The 24,105-nt window shown below is 28.1% G+C and overlaps 1 protein-coding gene across 15 annotated transcripts in view; it reads right to left on the reverse strand.

Moving 5' to 3' along the window:
* Positions 1 to 24,105, reverse strand: part of LOC107443630 (dentin sialophosphoprotein) — a 137,090-nt gene that overhangs the window by 7,474 nt on the left and 105,511 nt on the right. For 6 of the 15 annotated variants that reach the window (XM_071188400.1, XM_071188404.1, XM_071188410.1 and 3 more), the window contains 13 exons: positions 18,049 to 18,099; positions 15,894 to 15,971; positions 15,357 to 15,425; positions 15,016 to 15,111; positions 14,475 to 14,543; positions 14,134 to 14,208; positions 13,510 to 13,584; positions 12,886 to 12,960; positions 12,255 to 12,329; positions 11,628 to 11,702; positions 10,376 to 10,450; positions 6,654 to 6,722; positions 6,028 to 6,099 (listed from right to left, as the gene is read on the reverse strand). In XM_071188400.1, coding sequence (XP_071044501.1) covers positions 6,028 to 6,099; positions 6,654 to 6,722; positions 10,376 to 10,450; positions 11,628 to 11,702; positions 12,255 to 12,329; positions 12,886 to 12,960; positions 13,510 to 13,584; positions 14,134 to 14,208; positions 14,475 to 14,543; positions 15,016 to 15,111; positions 15,357 to 15,425; positions 15,894 to 15,971; positions 18,049 to 18,099 — 954 coding nt within the window. The remainder of the gene's footprint in view (positions 1 to 6,027; positions 6,100 to 6,653; positions 6,723 to 10,375; positions 10,451 to 11,627; positions 11,703 to 12,254; positions 12,330 to 12,885; positions 12,961 to 13,509; positions 13,585 to 14,133; positions 14,209 to 14,474; positions 14,544 to 15,015; positions 15,112 to 15,356; positions 15,426 to 15,893; positions 15,972 to 18,048; positions 18,100 to 24,105) is intronic. The other 9 variants (XM_071188403.1, XM_043045182.2, XM_071188405.1 and 6 more) reach the window with 9 other exon arrangements.

Consider the following 24,105-nt stretch of genomic DNA (forward strand, 5'->3'; position numbering starts at 1 on the left):
TATATATATATATATATATATAATATGAAGTAGCTATGATGTTCAAAAATTTGACAAGAAAAGTGCTATTTTCAAACTTTTAAACCATGTGATTATAAATCCTGATGATTAAGTTTAAAATTGTATGAATATTAATCACATAAATATGAATCACATGCCTGATTTTAAAATTGTGTGAATAAGTATAGCAACATTTGATTTTAAATTGAGAGAATGTGAATCCTGATATGTGGCTTTTAAACTATGCGAACATGAAACTCTATATCCAATTTAAAAAATGCGAAAACACAAATCATGATGTGTAATTCGTAAATACAACTCACGATGCATAAATTTTAAATCACTTGAATACGAATCATATGAATCACAAAGTGCAACTTTTAAACTAGGTAAATACAAAAATCGATGTTTGATAGTAAAATTGTGATATTGGATTTTTAAATCTTGTAAATAAAAATAACAATGAACCATATTTAAATCGCATGAATTAGAGTCGAAATACACAACTTTTAAATCAGGTAAATACAAAATTTGATGTTTGATATTAAAATCGCTTGAATAAGAATCTAGATATTAGCAGATTCTGGACTTAGAATTTTTAAAAGGCTAGTTTGTATTGTTTTTGTTTAGCAATAATAAATAAAAATTCACAAGATTAGTTGAATGAGCTAAGAAATATTTTCAGCGCAAATCCGCTATTTTTTATTATTTTGTTTGCTTTCGTGCTAGCAAACTGGAAGTAGCGACATCAGAATTACGCAAATTTGAGTTTGCTGGCGGACACATAAAAATACGGAAAACTTTATTTTCTGTATGCAAAAGCCAAAAGCAGAGGAAATAGCTAAAACAAGTAAAAATGCGGAAGAGTTAGCAGCTATGACACAGTTTGACTTTTCCGTTTATAATCGGAAATAAATATAATTATTTTATTTCAACAACTGAATTTTTAGAAAAAGCAGAATATTTATGAAAAAAAACTATTAGAGAATCAGAGTTTTTGATAAAAAGGCTGAAATTCGAGAGGCAAAAGTTAAAAAAGTGGAAAAATCTCATCCCTGTTTTTGCCACCAGTTTAAATAAATTTCCATTGTATTTATGGAGCATGTTTATATTCTCTATTGTAATTTCCATATTACATTTTTAATAATATTTTTAAAAAAATGTTAAAGAAAAATATTTAATTCATTAAAAAGAATTATATATATAAAGTATTTTTTCTTATTTATTTAATGCTGCAATACGTTAATAAGAATGCTGTTAAATTTAAAACTCCACCATGTTAAAAAAATACTTTATTCCTTATTTTTTTAACTCTTACAAAAATGTACTTTTACTATTTTATATGTTTATATTTATGCAGTTAATTTTTCTTTTACATTTCTTTTCCCCATTCTATGAATTTTAAATATTTTTAATTAAAAAATTACATTGCCTTGAATATCTGACTCATATTAGAATTTGTATTGATTTATTAAATAAAAACAAATGTTTAACTTAGAACAATTAATTGATGTTAAATCTACTAGTTGTATACTACTTAAATAAGGAGATTAAAATAAATAATTCTGAATTGTGACATTTCTTTATATACTAACTATCAAGGAAGTAAACTAGTAAACTAATTTTTACGTATAGGTTTAATCCTATTAAAAAATAGTTAAGGTATTAAATATTAATTTGCTTATTACGTAGAGTTGTAAAAATTATTCAAGGGTTTTAGTCGTTATATATTTTTCATTATGTTCACATGTTTATGAACAAAGGTGAATATTTTTGTTTGTATTCTTCATGAAAATATTAATCAATAGATTAAAAGATCTCTGAAAAACTTTTTAATAGTTAAATTACTTTTAATATTGGGCTTAACATGTTATTCAACCTTTTTGCTTTAAATAAATTAAAAAAACTAGTTTAATCATAAGAAAATCTGGTTTTACAGGGTTTTTTTTTTATAAAAAAAACTCATTTTTTTCTAACCCTGTCCTCAATTGGACAATAAAGTATTCCAGTATTTTAAACCTAAGTTCGCCTGAAATTGTGTATTTATCGAAATAACAATAACTGGTCTTGAGCTATTGGCTTCATAAGAGAAAAAACCTAAAATATTTCAATATATATATATGTTATACGGGTGAGTGGGACACCCGAGGTGCTGGGTTTCTGAGGAGGTTTTGCCCACTGGCTTTAACCCGGTATGCCACGATTTGAGCTTCTGGTGCTCCCTTCTGATGCAAGGCTTTGCTGTTGGCAAGAGTGAAGGCACTCATGCCACTATCTTGTACTTTCTGCAGTTTTGTACTCGCACCGAGTTCTTCAGTGTACTCGTATACACCTTTGGGGGTGGGCTAAGACTTTTATGACCTAAACCTACTGTAATATTGGGTGTACAAATAAGTTCCTGCCGTTCGTCACAAGGTGACACTACCAGAAGAAGTTATGTAGAAATTGTCTGGTGTTGAAAGTTTGTTCATCATCTTACAACAACATAACCTTAAAGTATTAGTGATTCCGTATTAGCACTATGTAATTGCAAAAATGCCACGTTTTAGGCCAAAAGGAGGTCATTTGTGGAACTTATGATTTACTTCTTTAATTTGAAGAAATCTGCAGCAGAGGCGCATCGATTGCTCGGAGAAGCCTATTGTGAGGCTGCTCAAAGTAAAAGAAGTTGTCTTGAGTGGTTTTAGAAGTTTAAAAAGCAGTGAGTTTGAAGTGGAGGACGAAGAACGCATTGGAAGGTGGAAATTGTACAAAGACAAGGAATTGGAAGATTCACTTCAAACGCAAAAAAAACTTGCACTTGCATTATAAGTGACTCAGCAAACAATTTCACAATGTTTAAAATCGTTGGGAATGATCCAAATACAAGGAAATTGGGTTCCATAGGAACTGAAGACAAGAGACATTTAACACCAATTTTGCATGCAAATTGATTTTGCTATTTGGAAACACTTCAATGGTAAGTCCTACCCCATCGTATTTGCTAGACCTTGCCCTTCCAGATTATCACCTATTCTAGTTGATGGCACATGATCTGTCTGAGCAGAAATTTACATCATTTAGAGAAAGCAAGAAATGGGTCGATTTGTGAATATCCTTGAAAGATGAAGAGTTATTCTGATGTGGTATTGGAATGCTCTCAGAAAGATGGAAAATGTAGAGTCTAGTAATGGAAAATACTTTGAATAAAAGATAATGAACAGTTTTTTTCACAATAAACTGCTAATTTTTTATAGAAAACAGCAGAAACTTATTTGTGCTCTCAATATTAAAAATGCAAACAGATATATTATGACAAATATTACATCAACTTTAAGAAAGCTATATGTAATTTTCAAAAAACTTACATTTTTCCAAACCTTTTTAGAATATAATTTAGAGCATTTAATACAATTTTAAAATATCTAAGGACAGAAATTCTCTTTTAAAAATAACCATTTAGTTATACATTTCCACTCATTACTTATTAATTATTCAACTTACTTATTTATTATTATTACTTATTCAAACACGAAAGTAAAAAAAATTAAAGTTTCAATGAAGGCTTTTTTGTAAGCTAAATTGCCATATCAATAAAAATGGTTTGGTTAATGACACATTTATGTCAGAAAGTTAAAAACTTTGCAAAAGGGGTTCAATTAAAAAATTGTTTTTCCTTTAAAAAAATTTCTTAGAAAAAAAATCCCAAAATTTCAATTTCTTCCAGTTTTAAATTTTTCTAGGTTTTTAGCAATTTTCTTTATTCACCCTGAGCTTTTCTAGCTAATTTAAATCCCCTGAGTTTTCCCTGAGGTATATGATTCCTGCAATTAACCTGGTTTAAAAAAAATCACAGGATGAATTTTAGATCTTCTAAAAATTAGCAGTTCAAAATTATCATAAGGAAAACTGTTTTGATACTGGAAAGTCTACACCAGAAAAAAAAGCTAGGACTAAACCTAAGAGTTAAACCAGATTGGTGAAAAAGATGTTCTGCTGCTATAGCAGTGGCATGCAGAGGTGAGGAGTGTAAAATCCTGGGACTAATTCCTGCATAAGATTCCCATAAAAAGGGTAGTGTAATAACTGGAAGCTACAAAGAAGGTAAAAAATACTTAACTAATTAAAAAACAAAGAAATGAAAAGAAAAGAAATATTTAGACAAATCTAAATTCATATATCAAATTCATTTTTAAATAAATTTATTTTGAAATTTTTCCATAGTAAAAATTTATTATTTCCAAAAACTCATTATGTTTTTCCTAAACATAAAGTCCATTTAAATATTAATGACCTAAATCTATGTGATTAATATTATTTGAAAATTGTAGTTTCTTCATAAAATATTTTGACAGAGTCAAATATTTGTTTGTTAAAAAATTTAATAAGTTAAAAATAATATGGATTTAGAACTTGTATGTTCTTTTCGGATAGATGCCTCAGACTATTGCTATCTTCACATCTTCTGTACACACAATTGCAGCACAATGTACAATGCACTTTTCAAACAATGACAAAAAATATAATAACAAACTATGACAAATAAGACTATTCAATATAAGGTACAGTACGAAAAAAAAATTATATCACCCTGGATAACTTTTGTTCTAATGATCGGATTTTCACGAACTAAGTGTCAGTCTTAATGGTTTCTGGGGGTGATCTCAAATATGTTAATTAATTAGTGCTAACTATTAATTAAGTTACGAAATCAGACACAAAAACGTACTTCCTCTGAATAAACATATTTTTTTTTTACATATTTGGAATCCTGATCCTTGAAATTGGGGGAATAGACAAAATTTCGAAAAATTTGGGTCGTAAATTGGTTCGACAAAGATTTATATATTTGGCGATAGCCCCTGATAACGGCCAAGTAAAGTCGCCACAGCAAATGAATATTTTAAGATAACCCATAGACTAATTCAAGAGAAAAATACTTAATTTTACTTGGTTGCTAAGAAACAAATTTTAAACTATTAAAAAATTGAAATAATGTTCTGTGATTTCTCACAGAGTTAATAAGCAGTTAATGAGTCTCGCAGTAAATAATAGTTAATAGAAAATAACTCAAAGTGTCTAGGCGATTGACAATTTTTAAGCTGATTTTTGTCTAAAAAGCAAAGATTTTTTTCTTTTAAAATCACCTTTGCAATGAAAATTTCAATCAATTTATAAATTACAGATGATTTTCTAAGCTTTGAGAATTTGAATACATGAACTTTATATCAGACATTATTTGGGTTATTTTATGTTGTCTCTACTTTTTTATGTCGTACGAGGATTTTTTCATCTAACGAAATATTTCTTCATTGTCACCAAATTATTTTTTTAAAAATAATTACATTTAATTTTTCTCACCTTCTACTAAATAAAAACAGTTCAAACTTCAGATTTTGCAATAGAAAAATAGGTAGATTAATATGGTATAAAAAAATTCATACCTCATGATTCAATATTTTTTCACTTTCAATTAAATTACAAAAAATAATAAATAATTCATAAAAATTATTTTTTGCATGAAATTATCTTTGGGTAAATAAGTTTTATAAGTGAGTGAAATTTTTTTTAATTGCATAATTAGTTTTAAAAATATGACTATAAACACAAAAAGTGAAATTAACATTAAATGGGTCCGAACTTTGGATTGCTCTCCTGACCAAACTATGGGGGCCATATTTTCCAGATTACGGCTACCCCCTATAATTTAAAAGTTAAGAATCCAAATATGTTTAAGAAATATATAAGCTTATACAGAGAAAGTAAGTTTTTGTGTCCGATTTTGGGATTTAATCAATAGTTAGCACTAAATAATTTGCATATTTAAGGTCACCCCCAAGAAAGATCAAGATTGCCCCTTAGTACGAGAAAATCCGATCATTAGAACAAACGTTATTCAGGGTGATATCTTTTTTTTTTTTGCAGACTGTACATTCGTTTCTTCAGTAACAGTAAGTAAAAATTTTATTACAAATATATTCATCTCTTATGCACACCAGGCTCCTGAATTTAACAAATTTTAATAAAAATATTTGAAGTTAGATTTACCTCTCGAATAACATCAATGAATTCTGGGTATGATGAGTTCTCATTTGATTTTGATGCATTATAATTTTCAACCTGCAAAAGCCTTTTATATAAGCGAAAATAGGACAAAAAAGATTTATCGAACATTAAAAATAAAATTTTAGTTACAATTTAAAAGCTTTACATAAATAACTTTCTTCTGAACATTTATATAAACCATGTTAGGAGAGAATTTTGAATCAAGTCATAACAAGACTATCTATATCACAACATTATTTTTCTCTTGAAATGATTTTTTTAAATGATATTGGAGCCTTGGAACCAAATATATTAAGAGTATAAGACTGTGACAAAAAACATATAGACAGTAGCTTAAAACTGAATTTTGAATAAAGAATCCCTTTACTACAACTTTTAATTAACAGCACACATTATGCTATCAGTTTTTTAGCATTTGTTTAAAAAAAGTCAATCAAACATACAATAATTTAATTTTGACTAATATCCAAAATTTTTACAAAACTTCAACATTCTAGCATCATTATATTTAGATTGTATAAAAAGTAAGCACAAATTGAAATATGATGATGAACACCAGGCTCATAAATTGAACAAATTTTAATAAGAATATTTTAAGTTAGACTTACTTCAGGAAAAATATCACTAGAGTCTGGGTATGAGTTCGTATTTGCGTTTGAATCATTACAGCTTTCTTCCTGTAAAAGCTTTTTATGTAAGCAAAGTGAAGACAAAGCAGATTTATTGAACAATAAAAATAAAATTTTAAGCAAAATTTAAAAGCTTTACAAAAATAACTTTTGTCTGAACATTTATATAAACCACGTGAAGACGGAATTTTGAGTCAAGTCATAACAAGACTATCTATATCACAACATTACTTTTCTCTTGAAATGACTTTTTTAAACAAAATTGGAGCATTGGAACCAAACATATTAAGAATATAAGATTGTGACAAAATACATATAGACAGTAGCTTAAAACTGAATTTTGAATAAAGAATCACGTTTCTACAACTTTTAATTAACAGCACACATTATGTTATCAGTTTTTTAGCATTTGTTTAAAAAAAGTCATTCATACAGCCAATAACAGAAACCTGCGAAATTGAAGTTTTTGAAAAATACAAGAGAAGTTATTGTTGATTTATATGTTATTTGATGTGCTGATTCCGAAAATGACCTTTATTTACCACTATCACGTCAGAATTTTTTGTAAAATCGATATTAATGTTTTTACTAAAATCCTATTTGGAAAGGAATTCACACAAACCATTGTGCATGTACTATATGGTAACTGTTTTTCTTTTTTCATTTGAATCTATTTAAATTAATTCTTGTGAAGGTAAACTAATTTTTGATCGACCGGCTAATTTTTTGTAGGTTAAAATGAATGAAAAATACGGTTGCCAGATCATACAACTCACCTCTGGTAGAGAGAAAAAACAATAAGTTCCTTGAATTGAAACTTTTTACATCAGTTTCTAGAAGAAAATCACCAACATACCATTTTAATTTGTTTTCATTAAAGTAACTTACGTAAAATAAATGATTGACCAAGAATAGAAAACATTGTGTATGTGTACACGCAAGTTTGAAACAAAAAACAAAACAAAAGAAAAACGTTTCTATATAAGTACATGCTCATTTTTCACTAAAACTTATCTTCGGTGCTCTTCTTTTATGCTTAATCTCAGGCCTATCTCGATTTAGCATCTAACAGTAGTCGTCGAGCATGTTTTTGTCCTCGCTTCCCTGATATTTAAGCTCCCTATCTCTGATATCTTAATGGAACATTTCACCTTGTTCTTCGCTGACTGCTCCCACATTTTCGAGGAAAAAGACCATGTGAGTAAAGGAAATGCATTTTGACACTCGTGGAGCAATCCAAAGTTTTTAATTTGTCCAGCCTTTTCATTACAAATGCTTTATAGTCAGGATCCTAGTAGTTACCCAGAAATTTACTGACAACATTTTTGAAGGCAGCCCAAGCTTCTTTTTCTTTCGTGGCCATGTTAGTCTCAGTAGCTTTATGCTTCATGAATTTGCGGACATCTGAACCTACAATGATTCCCTTTTTTAACTTGGATAAAACCTGGAAATTTATTGCACAGGTATTTGAAACAATCGTCATCTTTTTTAACAAACTGCTTCATTACACCTAATTTTATGTTTAGAGGGGGTAGCAATACTCTTTTGAATCAACTAAGCTGTTTCAAATAATATTCTTTGAGTCTGGGTCAAGATTTTATCTTTTCAGCCAGTCTTTTTTGATTCAATGGTGAGTTTTGTCCTGGCTGTCCCACTCCCAAATGAAACATGAGAACTTTGTAAATCCACCTTGTTGAACAAGAAGCATGGAGATAGCTTTCCAATCACCACAAATGGTTCAACTGTGGTCAATATATTTTATTTTGTCCAGAACGAGAGCTAGGTTTTCATAGCATTATTTTAAATATACCAAGTGTCTAACCAGTATAGATGCATACTGGCTCTTATGATGAAGAAGGACAGCTTTCAGTGTTCCAGGGGTGATTGTGAGCCCAAGTCGAAATTCCGGAAAATTTCTTGAGTTTAAAAAAAAAAGTNTAAAAAAAAAAAGCAGTTTAAATTGAAAAATTAGAAAGAAATTTAAACAAGGTTTTTTTCCTTTTTCTCAATATTTCTTAGCTTACTTAAAATATATTTAAAATTTTACACATATCTATGATGACCTGAAGAAGTAATTGAAATTTACCAATACGTCTTTCTTTCTTGAGTTTATGATTATAATAACTATTTGCTGATAAAAAATGGAATATTAATCATGAATATAAGCTTATAAAGTATCTCTCCGGCTCTCCCTTACAAACAAATAAAATAAACTGTGTTTTTAAGTTCCACCTTCGAAAATTTGATTTCCTGAAACTTCCGTGATCAATGATTTTTTGAAACGCCTGGACCTTCGATCTCCGGAAACTTCCGGATCACTGTTAGTGAAAATTCCGGAAATCCGGATTTTTTCCGGAGCACAATCAGCCCTGGTCTTCTTTTAGATGAATCCATAAACAGCCTCCACTCATCTTTATCGTAGTTGGCATTAAATTTGCTCATCACTACAGGAACATCAGAACAATTGACCAAGTTTTCCTCTTCATCAAAGTACTTAATAAATTCTTTTTCTCGATTCCGGCACCAATAAAAAGATGTTCCTTTGGCCAATAGGTTTTTTTCTTTCAGTCTGATGCCTAACAATTATTCAACTGCCTCTTTCGAAAGGCCCAGATATCTAGACAGATCATTAAGTTTAACCTGAAAGAAGGAAAGAGGAAACTGGCTACAGATGGCTTATATTCGATATCGGAGCCTTGAACTTCAGGATGTTCCTAGTCTGAAGACTCTGAAGAGATGGCTGGCAATTCAGTTGGAGGCACAACCACATCAGGTCCATGAGGAACGTGGCGTATGGCTGATGGAATGTTATCAAGATAAGATAAGCCTTTGATTTTTCCGGTTATAGCCACGAACATGGCAGGAACGAAAATAACAATCATCGAAGTGGTTTTTAGGCTCCCTTCATGTCATAGGAATTCCAAACCATAAGGCAGTCTTCTTTCCTTGGAGCCATAAGCGTATATCACACAGACTTTATGAGGAGCCCACGATTTGGCCTGATGCCCGAGTTTCATGCTAAAAATATGCAAGATAAAGTTGTCTTACGAATAGTCTGTAATGCTCCTCATGCAATTTTTAACAACACTATGTTCACCGCATATGTAACAAAAGTCATCTGGGAAATTTTCACAATGTCTCGAACTCGAAGCCAGGTTTCACAAAACGTACAGAAAAAAGCAGACGTTAAAAATACTTCCAAAAAATTACTCCCGATTACCCTTGCTAGTATTCCTAAAAGGTTAGCGAACCAAGATAAGAATTTTTGTGACATCAATGGTCGAGAGATATTGTGACAGAGAGAGGGACAGTGAGAGAAAGATGTCATAGAGGGGTACTTTTGCAGATTTTACCAAAGAAGAATGCTGGTCCTGCAAGAAGAGAATTAATTCGAAAATGAAAAACAATTTATGGTAAATGTTCATAAAAAAATTCAGTAAAATTGAATTTTTCAAAAATATGGGATGTGATGGAAAATTTTCATTATTGTATTCCTTTCAGCATATCAGATCTCTTGTATTTTTTTCATCGCAAGGTTGTGTAATTAAATATTAACTAATATCCAAAATTTTTACAAAACTTCAACATACTAGTTTCATTATATTTAGATAGCATAAAAAATAAGCACAAATTGAAATATGATGATGAAAACCAGGCTCATAAATTGAACAAATTTTAATAAGAATATTTTAAGGACTTACTTCTGGAAAAATATCACTGCATATTGGGATGTATAATGATTTGTTTTTTGTATTTAAATCATTAGAGTTTTCTTCCTGCAAAAGCCTTTTATGTAACCAAAGTCAAGACAAAGTAGATATATCAAACATTAAGAATAAAATTTTAGACAGAATTTAAAAACTTTATATAAATAACTTTTTCGTGAACATTTATATAAACCATGTTAAGATAGAATTTTAAGTCAAGTCATAACAAGACTCTGGGGTCTGTTTAAAAGAAATTTTGGTTCGTTAACGGACCCTTCACAAAATATCTTTTCATAACAACGGACCCTTCACAAAATATTTTAACTTAAAAACGGACCCTTCACAAAATAATTTATCTTTTAATCGGACCCTTCACAAATTTGTTTATCTTCATTATTGTTTTGCTAATCGAATAAAACCTTCCCAGGGGGGGGAGACAGATGTAAACAAACTAAGTTTTGTCTTCGACAGACTCTCCTTCCTTCGATAAACGCTTCTTCCTTTATTCGTTCGAAATAAATATTCTGCGTTCAGCAGTAAAAGCTAAATACGAAATATTTGTATGTTGCCCCTCTCATTTAGTTGCAGCAATTGCTGTTTATTTTTGAAAATTCAATTTTTTTTTATTTATTATAATTTTACAGTGTTCAGCATAATCTTGTATGTCTTTACAATTTAAAAACTCCTTGAAAAAGTTTTTTTGCAATAACGGACCCTATTTGCACAAATTCACAAAAGCGGACCCTGGTTGAAAGAATGTGACTTAACGTTTATTTTATATTCACAAATTATGAGTAATTTTTTCACAATTTTGCAAAAACGGACCTTTCACAAAATGTCTGGACAGACCCCTGAGATTATATCACAACATTATTTTTCTCTTGAAATGATTTATTTTAACAAAATTAGAGCATTGGAACCAAACATATTAAGAACATAAGACTGTGACAAAATACATAAACACAGTAGTTTAAAACTGAATTTTGAATAATTAATTACTTTTCTACAACTTTGAATTAACAGCATACATTATGTTATCAGTTTTTTAGCATTTCCTTAAAAAAAGTCATTCACACATCCAATAATTAAATATTAACTAATATCCAAAATGTTTACAGAACTTCAACATTCTAGCATCATCATATTTAAATTGTATAAAAAAATAAGTAAAAATCGAAATATGATTTTGAACACCAGGCTCCTAAATTTAACAAATTTTAATAAGAATATTTGAAGTTAGACTTACTTCTGAACTAATATCACTGCATTCTGGGATGTATAATGATTTCTTTTTTGTATTTAAATCATTAGAGTTTTCTTCCTGCAAAAGCCTTTTATGTAACCAAAGTCAAGACAAAGTAGATATATCAAATATGAAGAATAAAATTTTAGACAGAAAAGCTAAAAGCTTTACATAAATAACTTTTTTCTGATCATTTATATAAACCATGTTAAGATAGAATTTTGAGTCAAGTCATAACAAGACTATATCACAACATTATTTTTCTCTTGAAATGATTTATTTTAACAAAATTAGAGCATTGGAACCAAACATATTAAGAACATAAGACTTTGACAAAATACATAAAGGCAGTAGTTTAAAACTGTATTTTGTATAATTAATTACTTTTCTACAACTTTGAATTAACAGCATACATTATGTTATCAGTTTTTTAGCATTTCTTTAAAAAAAGTCATTCACACATCCAATAATTAAATATTAACTAATATCCAAAATGTTTACAGAACTTCAACATTCTAGCATCATCATATTGAAATTGTATAAAAAATAAGCAAAAATCGAAATATGATGGTGAACACCAGGCTCCTAAATTTAACGAATTTTAATAAGAATATTTGAAGTTAGACTTACTTCGGAACTAATATCACTGCATTCTGGGATGTATAATGATTTCTTTTTTGTATTTAAATCATTAGAGTTTTCTTCCTGCAAAAGCCTTTTATGTAACCAAAGTCAAGACAAAGTAGATATATCAAACATGAAGAATAAAATTTTAGACAGAAAAGCTAAAAGCTTTACATAAATAACTTTTTTCTGAATATTTACATAAATTATGTTAAGATAGAATTTTGAGTCAAGTCATAACAAGACTATATAACAACATTATTTTTCTCTTGAAATGATTTATTTTAACAAAATTAGAGCATTGGAACCAAACATATTAAGAACATAAGACTGTGACAAAATACATACAGGCCATAGTTTAAAACTGAATTTTGAATAAAGTATTACTTTCCTACAACTTTTAACTAACAGCACACATTATGTTATCAGTTTTTTAACATTTGTTTAAAAAAAGTCATTTAAACATCCAATAATTAATTATTAACTAATATCCAAAATTTTTACAAAACTTCAACATTCTAGCATCATTATTATATTTAGACGGTATAAAAAAGTAAGCACAAATCGAAATATGATGATGAAAACCAGGAACCTAAATTTAACAAATTTTAATAAGAATATTTGAAGTTAGACTTACTTCTGAACTAATATCACTGTATATTTGGTTGCATATAGAGTTATCCTTTGCATTTAAACCATTAGAGTTTTCTTCCTGCAAAAGCCTTTTATGTAACCAAAGTGAAGACAAAGGAGACTTATCAAACATTAAGAATAAAATTTAAGACAAAAAAGTTAAAAACTTTACATAAATAACTTTTTTCTGAACATTTATATAAACCATGTTAAGGCAAAATTTTGAGTCAAGTCATAAAAGACGATCTATATCACAACATTACTTTTCTCTTGAAATGATTTTTTTAAACAAAAATAGCCAAACATATTAAGAACATAAGACTGTGACAAAATACATATAGGTCATAGTTTAAAACTGAATTTTGAATAAATTATTACTTTTCTACAACTTTTAATTAACAGCACACATTATGTTATCAGTTTTTCAACATTTGTTTAAAAAAAGTCATTCAAACATTCAATAATTAATTATTAACTAATATCTAAAATTTTTACAAAACTTCAACATTCTAGCATCATTATTATATTTAGATTGTATAAAAAAGTAAGCACAAATCGAAATATGATGATGAAAACCAGGCACCTAAATTTAACAAATTTTAATAAGAATATTTGAAGTTAGACTTACTTCTGAACTAATATCACTGTATATTTGGTTGCATATAGAGTTATCCTTTGCATTTAAACCATTAGAGTTTTCTTCCTGCAAAAGCCTTTTATGTAACCAAAGTGAAGACAAAGGAGACTTATCAAACATTAAGAATAAAATTTAAGACAAAAAAGTTAAAAACTTTACATAAATAACTTTTTTCTGAACATTTATATAAACCATGTTAAGACAAAATTTTGAGTCAAGTCATAAAAGACTATCTATATCACAACATTACTTTTCTCTTGAAATGATTTTTTTAAACAAAATTAGCCAAACATATTAAGAACATAAGACTGTGACAAAATACATATAGGCCATAGTTTGAAACTCAATTTTGAATAAAGTATTACTTTTCTACAACTTTTAATTAACAGCACACATTATGCTATCAGTTTCTTAACATTTGTTTAAAAAAAGTCATTCAAACATCCAATAATTAATTATTAACAAATATCCAAAATTTTTACATAACTTCAACATTCTAGAATCATTATTATATTTAGATTGTATAAAAAAGTAAGCACAAATCGAAATATGATGATGAAAACCAGGCACTTAAATTTAACAAATTTTAATAAGAATATTTGTAGTTAAACTTACTTCTGAACTAATATCAATGTATATTTGGTTGTATATAGAGTTATCCTCTGCATTTAAATCATTAGAGTTTTCTTCCTGCAAAAGCCTTTCATGTAACCAAAGTGAAGACAAAGTAGATTTATCAAACATTAAGAATAAAATTTAAGACAGAAAAGTTAAAAACTTTTTAAATATTAACTGATTAAATATTAACTGATATCCTAAATTTTTACAAAAGTTCAACATTCTAGCATCATTATATTTAGATTGTAAAAAAAGTAAGCACAAATTGAAATATGATGATGAACACCAGGCTCCTAAATTCACCAAATCTTAATAAGAATATTAGAAGTTAGACTTACCTCTTGAACCACCTTAATACACTCTGGGTATGATGAGTTCTCATTTGCAATTAAATTACAGTTTTCTACCTGCAAAAGCCTTTTATGTAAGAAAAGTTAAGACAAAGTAGATATATCGAACATTAAAATTAGAATTTCAGAGAAAGTTAAAAGCTTTAATTAAATAACTTTTGTCTGAACATTTATATAAACCAGGTGAAGACAAAAATTTGAGTCAAGTTTTAACAAGACGATCTATATTACAACATTACTTTTCACTTGATGATTTTTTTAACAAAATTAGAGCATTGGAAACAAACATTTTAAGAATGCAAGACAGTTACAAAATACATAATAGACAAGCATTTGCTTAAAAAAGTCATTCAAACATCCAATAATTAAATATTAACTAATATCCAAAATTTTTACAAAACTTCAACATTCTAGCATCATTATTATATTTAGATTGTATAAAAAAGTAAGCACAAATCGAAATATGATGATGAAAACCAGGCACTTAAATTTAACAAATTTTAATAAGAATATTTGTAGTTAAACTTACTTCTGAACTAATATCAATGTATATTTGGTTGTATATAGAGTTATCCTCTGCATTTAAATCATTAGAGTTTTCTTCCTGCAAAAGCCTTTCATGTAACCAAAGTGAAGACAAAGTAGATTTATCAAACATTAAGAATAAAATTTAAGACAGAAAAGTTAAAAACTTTTTAAATATTAACTGATTAAATATTAACTGATATCCTAAATTTTTACAAAAGTTCAACATTCTAGCATCATTATATTTAGATTGTAAAAAAAGTAAGCACAAATTGAAATATGATGATGAACACCAGGCTCCTAAATTCACCAAATCTTAATAAGAATATTAGAAGTTAGACTTACCTCTTGAACCACCTTAATACACTCTGGGTATGATGAGTTCTCATTTGCAATTAAATTACAGTTTTCTACCTGCAAAAGCCTTTTATGTAAGAAAAGTTAAGACAAAGTAGATATATCGAACATTAAAATTAGAATTTCAGAGAAAGTTAAAAGCTTTAATTAAATAACTTTTGTCTGAACATTTATATAAACCAGGTGAAGACAAAAATTTGAGTCAAGTTTTAACAAGACGATCTATATTACAACATTACTTTTCACTTGATGATTTTTTTAACAAAAGTAGAGCATTGGAAACAAACATTTTAAGAATGCAAGACAGTGACAAAATACATAATAGACAAGCATTTGCTTAAAAAAGTCATTCAAACATCCAATAATTAAATATTAACTAATATGCAAAATTTTTATAAAACTTCAACTTTCTAGCATCATTATATTTAGATTGTATAAAAAGTAAGCACAAATTGAAATATGATGATGAACACCAGGCTCATAAATGGAACAAATTTTAATAATAATATTTTAAGTTAGACTTACTTCTGGAATAATATCACTGGAGTCTGGGTATGAGTTCTTATTTGCATTTGAATCATTAGAGTTTTCTTCCTGTAAAAGCTTTTTATGTAACCAAAGTTCAGGCGAAGTAGATTTATCCAACATTAAGAATAAAATTTAAGACAGAAAAGTTAAAAACTTTACATAAATAACTTTTTTCTGAACATTTATATAAACCATGTTAAGTTAGAATTTTGAATCAAGTCATAACAAGACTATCTATATCACAACATTGCTTTTCTCTTCAAATGATTTTTTTTAAACAAAATTAGAGCATTGGAACCAAACACATTAAGAATATAAGACTGTGACAAAATACATATAGACAGTAGTTTAAAACTGAATTATGAATAAAGAATTACTTGTTCTACAACTTATAATTAATAGCACCCATTATGTTATCAGTTTTATAGCATTTGTTTAAAAAATGTCATTCAAACATCCAATAATTAAATATTAACTGATAACCAAAATTTTTATAACTTTAACAGCATCATTATATTTAGATTGTACAAAAAGTAAACACAAATTGAACTTTTAAATCGAAATAATATTAGCATATGTATTATTCAAAAGCAGTAATAGGTGAATGGCATTAACTTCGCTATTACATTAACAGTTATTAAATAATTCATAATTTACATCTTTGACAAAATAAATTAAAATAATACCATCATACATTTTTATTACATTACATGTAGTTTACACATAGTTTACACGTTAATTCCTTACCTATATAATTCAACTCTTACAAAGAGAGCATATACTTGGAACCATTTTTCTTCAATCTCAACAAATAAAAAAATTCTAAAATGCTTTCATTCCTTAAATTAGTAAGAGATGATTTTTAATTCAATTTATATCTAAGTTTTTCTTACAAAATTCTGCTTAAAATTAATGTAATTAATTCCATCTAAAATTCGTTAATTTTATGATTCAGATTAAAAGAAAACAGCAATGTCTGAATATAAAATTTTGATCAATGGGAGAAAGAGTGAGAACTTACAGTAAAACACACTAAAAAAAATAACTGAAGAAAAATTCATATAGAGAGAATAAAAAACTGCCAAAAATTAAAATTAAATTAAATCTTTATTTCAAGAAAATAACAAATTGATTTCCCTCTAATCAATTTCACAATTCTTATCACATTAACAATACTTTTAAAAGAAATTTTAAAAAATGAATTATGAATATTAAGTAGAAAGGAATGAATAAAAAAAAATCACCTACACTGCATTTACAATACAAACATTTTACAGTAAATAGAAAAATTCCTGGAAATAGCTAATTTCTAGTAATTCAAAATAAAACTTTAAAATAATAATCTCAGAAGAGTTTGAAAAAAAATTTACTTAAAAGATTATTTGATAATTTAAAAAAAAATAAAACACAGTATAACCTTTTTGTATCAGATGAATAATAATAGAATAAAAAAACATTTAGTTACACATATCACATTAGAAAAAACATTCAATTATGAAGTAATTGGTTGAAAAATAAAAATCACTAATTCATATAATAATCCATTGCAGAAAGTTTTTTTTTAAAAAATTGTTGGGTCACTTCTCATAGAAGAGAATTATTTGAATTTGAAATATACATAAATTCTGAAATTGCAACTTGAAGAAATGAAATATGCAGTAATAAAACAATTTAAATTTGGCCCTTATAAAAGGAAATATGAATTGGATAACTTAAATTCAAAATTGAATTACACTTGTATCCAGTATCATGCATATTAAATACTGCATTTGAAAGTATTCATATTTTTCAGTATCCCAGAAACTTTAGTTTCATCACTTACAAGTAGTCCCGAAATAAATTAGTTTGTTCTCAGCACATTCGTTCTTACTATTTCCCAATCTATTATTCTATTAGCAGAAATAAATGTATAAAACCAACAAAATCAATTTTGATATGAAATGCCTCTTTATATTGGAAAATTCAATTATATAGAAGTACAATTTGAAAACCATCAAGAATTTGCTCTACAAATCCTTAACGAAGTTATTCTTCAAACGAGCAAGTTTGAAGTTTTTGTTGATACATTTTGTAATATCATGTCAAAAGAAAATTTCTATACTAACCAATTGAAAAAACACTACAGAATTAGTTCATACGATATTTTGCTTACCTCGCTCAATAAATCTGCAGATTTCTTCTTGTCATATTCGGATTTTATTTCCTGTAAAAAATAATATAACAATAAATTTCAAAAGTCCAATTATTTAATAAATAGAAGGCAGCGAGAATTTAGTATGACAAACTATACATTGTATTTAGATGTATATTTAGAATATACATCATAGGCTCTAAGTAAAAATTTATAATAATTAGTTATAATTTACTATATGATTAATGTAGTACAATTCTTTTTCCTGCTAGCCTTAAAAACATTTTTGAAGGGAACAAAAAATTGCATTTGTAATTCAAATTTTAGAAGTAGAATGAGACAATGGAATGTCACCAGGAATCAAAGTTAAACAGTTACACGGCCAATTATTTCAAACAAGTTAACATCTCCCACCTATTGAAATTGCTTGAAAACATATTTTCCAAATTTCATTCCAGGTATAATTTAAAATATGTTTGGCCATGTTTTAGTAAATTTTATTCTTTTCACCCTTATTTTTTTCTTATTTACAGCAAATTAAATCAGGTTATATGACTTAATGCATCAATAGTATGATAGTAAACTGGACTTTTCATTACTTTTTCTCATTCTTGCTACTGACCTCTAAAAATATAATACTAAGTTTAAATAAGTCAAGCAATAAAGAGTTTCAGCCTAACGGTTTTGAATTCTGAGATAAATGAAATTGTGACAGTTCAATGGTGCATTTACATTCTTGTCTAATTATGACGAAAACAGAAAAACTTAAGTTGAAAAAAGAACAATTTTTTGTGATGATGATTTTAAAAATAGCTTAGCTTTGAAATTTTTAAACTATTTTCAATTTTTATTATTTGCTGTTAAGCAAAATAAGGCATATTAAGAAATTTATCTAATGTCAAATTATGCTATAATTACATCTTATGAATTGTGCTAAAGTTAAGAAAAAATATTAACAACATTTTAAAGTAAATTATTTTAACATTATCTTATTTGAAAAGGATAGTTTTCTTAAACTTAGTGAGGTTAACTTTGAATGTCAAAATAAAATTCAAGAATGTTTTGCTCAATTAAAAAACAAAGCAAACTGTTGTAGTTTCTTGCATTATTTCAGTATACATTTACTTTTTATAACTTTAAGAAATAAGAAACATTAAATAATTTGTCTCTTCATTCTTCCATGAAAAGGGTGTGTTTAATAAATATGATCATTCCGTTTTACACCAAGTAATTTAGAAATAGCAAAATGTTTTTTAATTTTTTAGCGAGGTTTAATTCCTTGCCAACTCCAGTTCATAACTTTTTATTTAGAAGTGTTTCCATCATTTAATATAGAAATCATTCTCGGCAGAAAAGCCTCAGTTTTAATAAACTCTGTTCGTATCATAGAAAATTTAACTCTGAAGCTCATAAATGTATTCCTCCTTCCTGTAATTATATGGAGTCAAACGACCAGTGCAAGGAGTAGCGGAGACATACCCCTTGACATTAACTTCTCGTCACTTTTTTGCAAGAGATTGAAAAAGCAATTTATGTATGATCAAAAATTGATAAAATGTCTGCTCCAATTCTAAAATTAATAGCAGCACATGGAACTTCCATTAATGTTTATAAAGTGAAATTATTATCTATTGATTTAGGCTTACGAACAGAGCCGTTTTTATGTTTATAGGGGCTTTGGGCCTGTCATTATCTGGGGGCCCTTTATAAGTAAATTTAGAGAAAAAAAAATTATTTTGAATAATTTTTAAAAAATTTTTAATTTTAAGAGTAAAAAACATATAAATTAATTATAAAAGTGTATATACATTATTTTTATCGAAAATTTAAGGTAACAATATTTTTCGCGAAGAATCCTCTATCACATCATCAAAATCAATTTCCTGTAAGACATACATTTTGCTTTGCAATGCAAAATCTGTAAGACTTAGAAACATCAAATTATGAAGGTGTGTAGAAAATATGCAAGGAGTTAGAAAGAATACAAGAAAATACAGTTTGATTATTAGTTTTTTTTATAATCGCCGTTGAAAAACTGACTCAACTTTGAGCCAATGCTTAACTATGTTGCCTTGAAATTTTAAAACCAATCCAGAAGACAAGGAAACTCCTGGATCAGTACCCAGAGGTATTGAATTGTTATGAGGACTTGGAGGAGTTTATGACCCCGACAGATTTAACATGCACCAGTCACCATTCTATACATTGGTATTATTCGGTCGGCTGAATTCGAACTCCCATTCTCACGAACTTTTTAAAAAAATGAAAAAAGTGGGATCTGGGGGTCCTCTTAAGTTATAAATAATAAATGAGTTAGAATTTTAAAAAAAATTAATGAAAGGAGATCGTAAGACTTCTTGTGGGCCCCATCAGAACTGTGGGTCCTGAGCCAGGGCCCATCCTTAAAAATGGCTCTGCCTACGAAGACACTCTGTGCGTCCTTTTTACAAATGCAATGTTTCAACTTCCATTTTAGATATCAATTTCCTGCATTACTTTAATTTAAAATGAGATCTTAGAAAATGTGCCTTATTAGGTATTGAAACTCATTTGAGATCTCATTGTGTATTTTAGAATTCTGATATTTATTCTATTAAAACAGCTGTAAGTAATGACATTTTTATAAAATTTTAAGTTAATATCCTAGCATCAGTGAATCTCCAAGTGCTGACCAAATTATTAAACATTCTGTACAACATCATAGTGATACTTTTGGCCAAGCTGTGTATGCCAAACCACACCTTGTCATTCGTTATAGGCTAAAAACAGTTACAATGGAATTCCAGAATATGTTGGATTTGGGTCACATGCGCTCATCCAACAGTAACTATGCTTCTCCACCACACATGATTCCGAAAAAGAACAGCAGTGACTGGCGTACAGTCGGTGATTTCAAAGCACTCAATGTTCATACTAAAAAAGATCAAATATCCCATTTTGAGCATTGTTGATTTTACCAGTCAGCTGAACGGAACTATTTTTTCCCAAATAGAATTAGTAAAAGCTATCTACCAAATTCAGATTGCTTCTGAAGATCTTCACAAAAAGTTTGTGTAATTTTTTTAGCAGATTTCAATGATGAGGTGACTAGATGTTTAGATGGTGTTTATGCAATTTGTCAATGATATATTAATTGCCACAAAGTCTCTAGAAGACCATTTAAAACATTCTAAAGCTCCATTTTCTAGACTTGCCTATTATGGGCTAACAATTAAACCTTCTAAATGTATATTTGGTATTTCATAATTAGAATTTTTAGGCTTCACAGTATCTAAAGATGGTCTTCCGCCAATTTGTGTCCACAATGAAGCAATTTAAAATTACCTCGACCCTCAACTTTAACCCTATTTTGTAGTTTTGTAGATATTTAGGTATATTTAATTTTTATGTAAGATTTATCCCCAGAGCTGAAGACATTTTATCACCCATAGTTAAATTACTTTAAGAGTGCATGAAAATCTTAAAAACATCCTCGTTCCAAAGCTCGAAAATCAGCCAAGCAATTAGAATGGAACGATGAAACAAATATTGTAATTACAAAATCAGAAGAAGCTATTTCTAATGCTACACTTCTGCGCCACCTTATTCTTGAAGCCTAATAAAGCTTGTGGGGAGGATGCGTCAAAGGTCGCTATAAGTGGCTCTGTAAAACAAATCTCTGACAATCAATGGGATCCAAAAGAATTTTATTCGGCAAAATTGAACAAATCCTAAAGAAATCAATCAACATATAACCGTGAATTATATGCCAAATATTCTTCTATAAAGAAATTTTGACATTACTTGAATAACAAACCTTTAATTTTTGCTGTCCACCAAAATCTTGACAAATATAGCCCCCCAACTTTGTCACCTAGAATATATGTATCACAATTTTCTATCGTAGGTGCATGAAATGCTCTGAAAATCAAGTACCTGATGCATTATCTCGAATCGAGATATATCAAATTTCTCCAACGATTATTAATTATGAAGAATTTGCTTCAGCTCCATCAACAGATACAGAACTTCAAACAATTTTGCAATCATATAGCACATCTTCAAAATTAAAAAAACATTATTTTCGTATTGAGGATATAAATTTATATTGTGATATGTTTTTAAAACATCCCCGCCCATTTGTTCTTTTAAGTTTACATTAAAAAGTTTTTGAAAATGCAAATTTTTTCTCTATCCTGATATGTCAGCCTCAATCAATCCAATTTTGAAAAGATTCTTATGACCAGGGAACGCACAATGATATTGAATCTATGGTTCGTAATTCCAATAATTGTCAAAAAGCAAAAATTACAAGACACACCAAATCTCCTATAAGTATATTTACTGTACCGGATGTTCGCTTTGCTCAAATTCATTTAGACTTCATTTGCCAACTTTCCCCATCTGATGGTAGTCAGTATTGTTTTACAATCATTGACTGATTTTCAAGATGGCTTGAAGTCATTCCAAAACCTGATCTTTCTACGGAAATAACAGCACAAGCCCTATTGCATGTTTGGATGTCCAGATTTAGTTGCCCAGTCACTATCACTACTGATCAGGAATCTAATTTCGAAACTAGTCTATTTAGAAAACTCAGAAATACTACAGGTTGCACTCGGATTTATTACACAACATTGATATTAATGCAACACTTGCCAAATTAGTATATGGTACTACACTGCAATTACCTTCCGATCTTATTACTGATAAGAAACAACTTAATCAAACTGTTTATCCTAATTATGTTTTTAACTTAGTTCAAACAATGCAGGCAATATTTTTTCATTGTCGCCAAATTATTTTTTTAAAGTAATTAATTTGAATTTTTTTCAACTTCTACTAAATAAAAACAACTTTCTCCATAGAAAAATACAGATTATTATTGCATAAAAAATTTATGCCTCATAGATCAAAATTTCTTTGTAAAAAATTAAATTAAATCATTAAAAATAATAAATAATTATAAAAAATTATTTTTTTAATGAAAGATCATTGGGTAAACGAGTTTCCTGGGGTCAATTTTGTTTTAAACAGTGCAATTGATTTGAAAGATATGGTCAAAAGCAGAAACAGTGAAATTAACACTAAAGGGATTAAACTTTCAATCGCTTTCCTGACTACGTATTAGGTAAGCAATTTTCAGTCTCCCAAAACTTAAAGGGTCAGAAATTTAAATATGAAAAAAATATATATAAGTAGTTGGACAAAATTATCAAAACACTTCTATATTAATACATTTTTTCATATTGCTCAAGAAATATTTAAAGAATCATTTTATAGCTTCAGAAGTGTTTAGGTCATACGATTTCTCGTCTTATCAATGAAGTTTAAAGGACCAACAATTAATTACAAACAAATAATGGTGTTTTTGAACACCCTTTGCCAAAAAATGTAGCAATAAAGATAGACATTTTTATAAAAAACTAATTGCTTTGTCTTACGTTTTCTTCTATAACTTTAAAAATAATTGATATAATTAGATAGAATTTTCAAAGCAATTTAAAATTAATAAAAAAATTATGGATTTAAAATTTTTTTAAAAATTGTGCTTAAAATTGCATAAGTTATGAGTAATTTAATAGAGTAGAGTGCCGATTATCAGAACTGCTCAGGACTGAACGGGGTTGGGATAATGAAAAGTTTGGATAACTGGAAAGTTGTTTAAAATCATTGGAAAGTTGTTTAAAATCTAGTCTAAATGATTATTATTTTTGCACTAACTTCTCTTCACTTTTTTTCTAGGCTCAGGTCTGGCAGTACTATCTAAAAGAGCTCTGGCGCGTTTAAAAGTTTTGTTTTTTTTCAATTTTTAAATATTTTTTATTTTTTCACTTTTTTCTTCATTCTGAATTTTTTTTAAAATCATATTTCAGATTTTTATAATTTTTTTGTCAATTACTAATTTTACCACATCTTTCCTTATTTTCCATTGCAAAAGAAATCCAGCGAAGACTTTTGTTTCAAAGAAGAGGCTATTTTTTGAGCAGCCACATCCCTTATTCTTTTAAATAAATCAACTGAACTGGATCAACATCATTTTGACGTTCTAGCCAATTCATTGCAATATCTAATGAATTGCATGCTTCAATATGAGAA

Source organism: Parasteatoda tepidariorum, chromosome X2 (assembly GCF_043381705.1).
Source record: "Parasteatoda tepidariorum isolate YZ-2023 chromosome X2, CAS_Ptep_4.0, whole genome shotgun sequence".
Taxonomy (NCBI): Eukaryota; Metazoa; Arthropoda; class Arachnida; order Araneae; family Theridiidae; genus Parasteatoda; species Parasteatoda tepidariorum.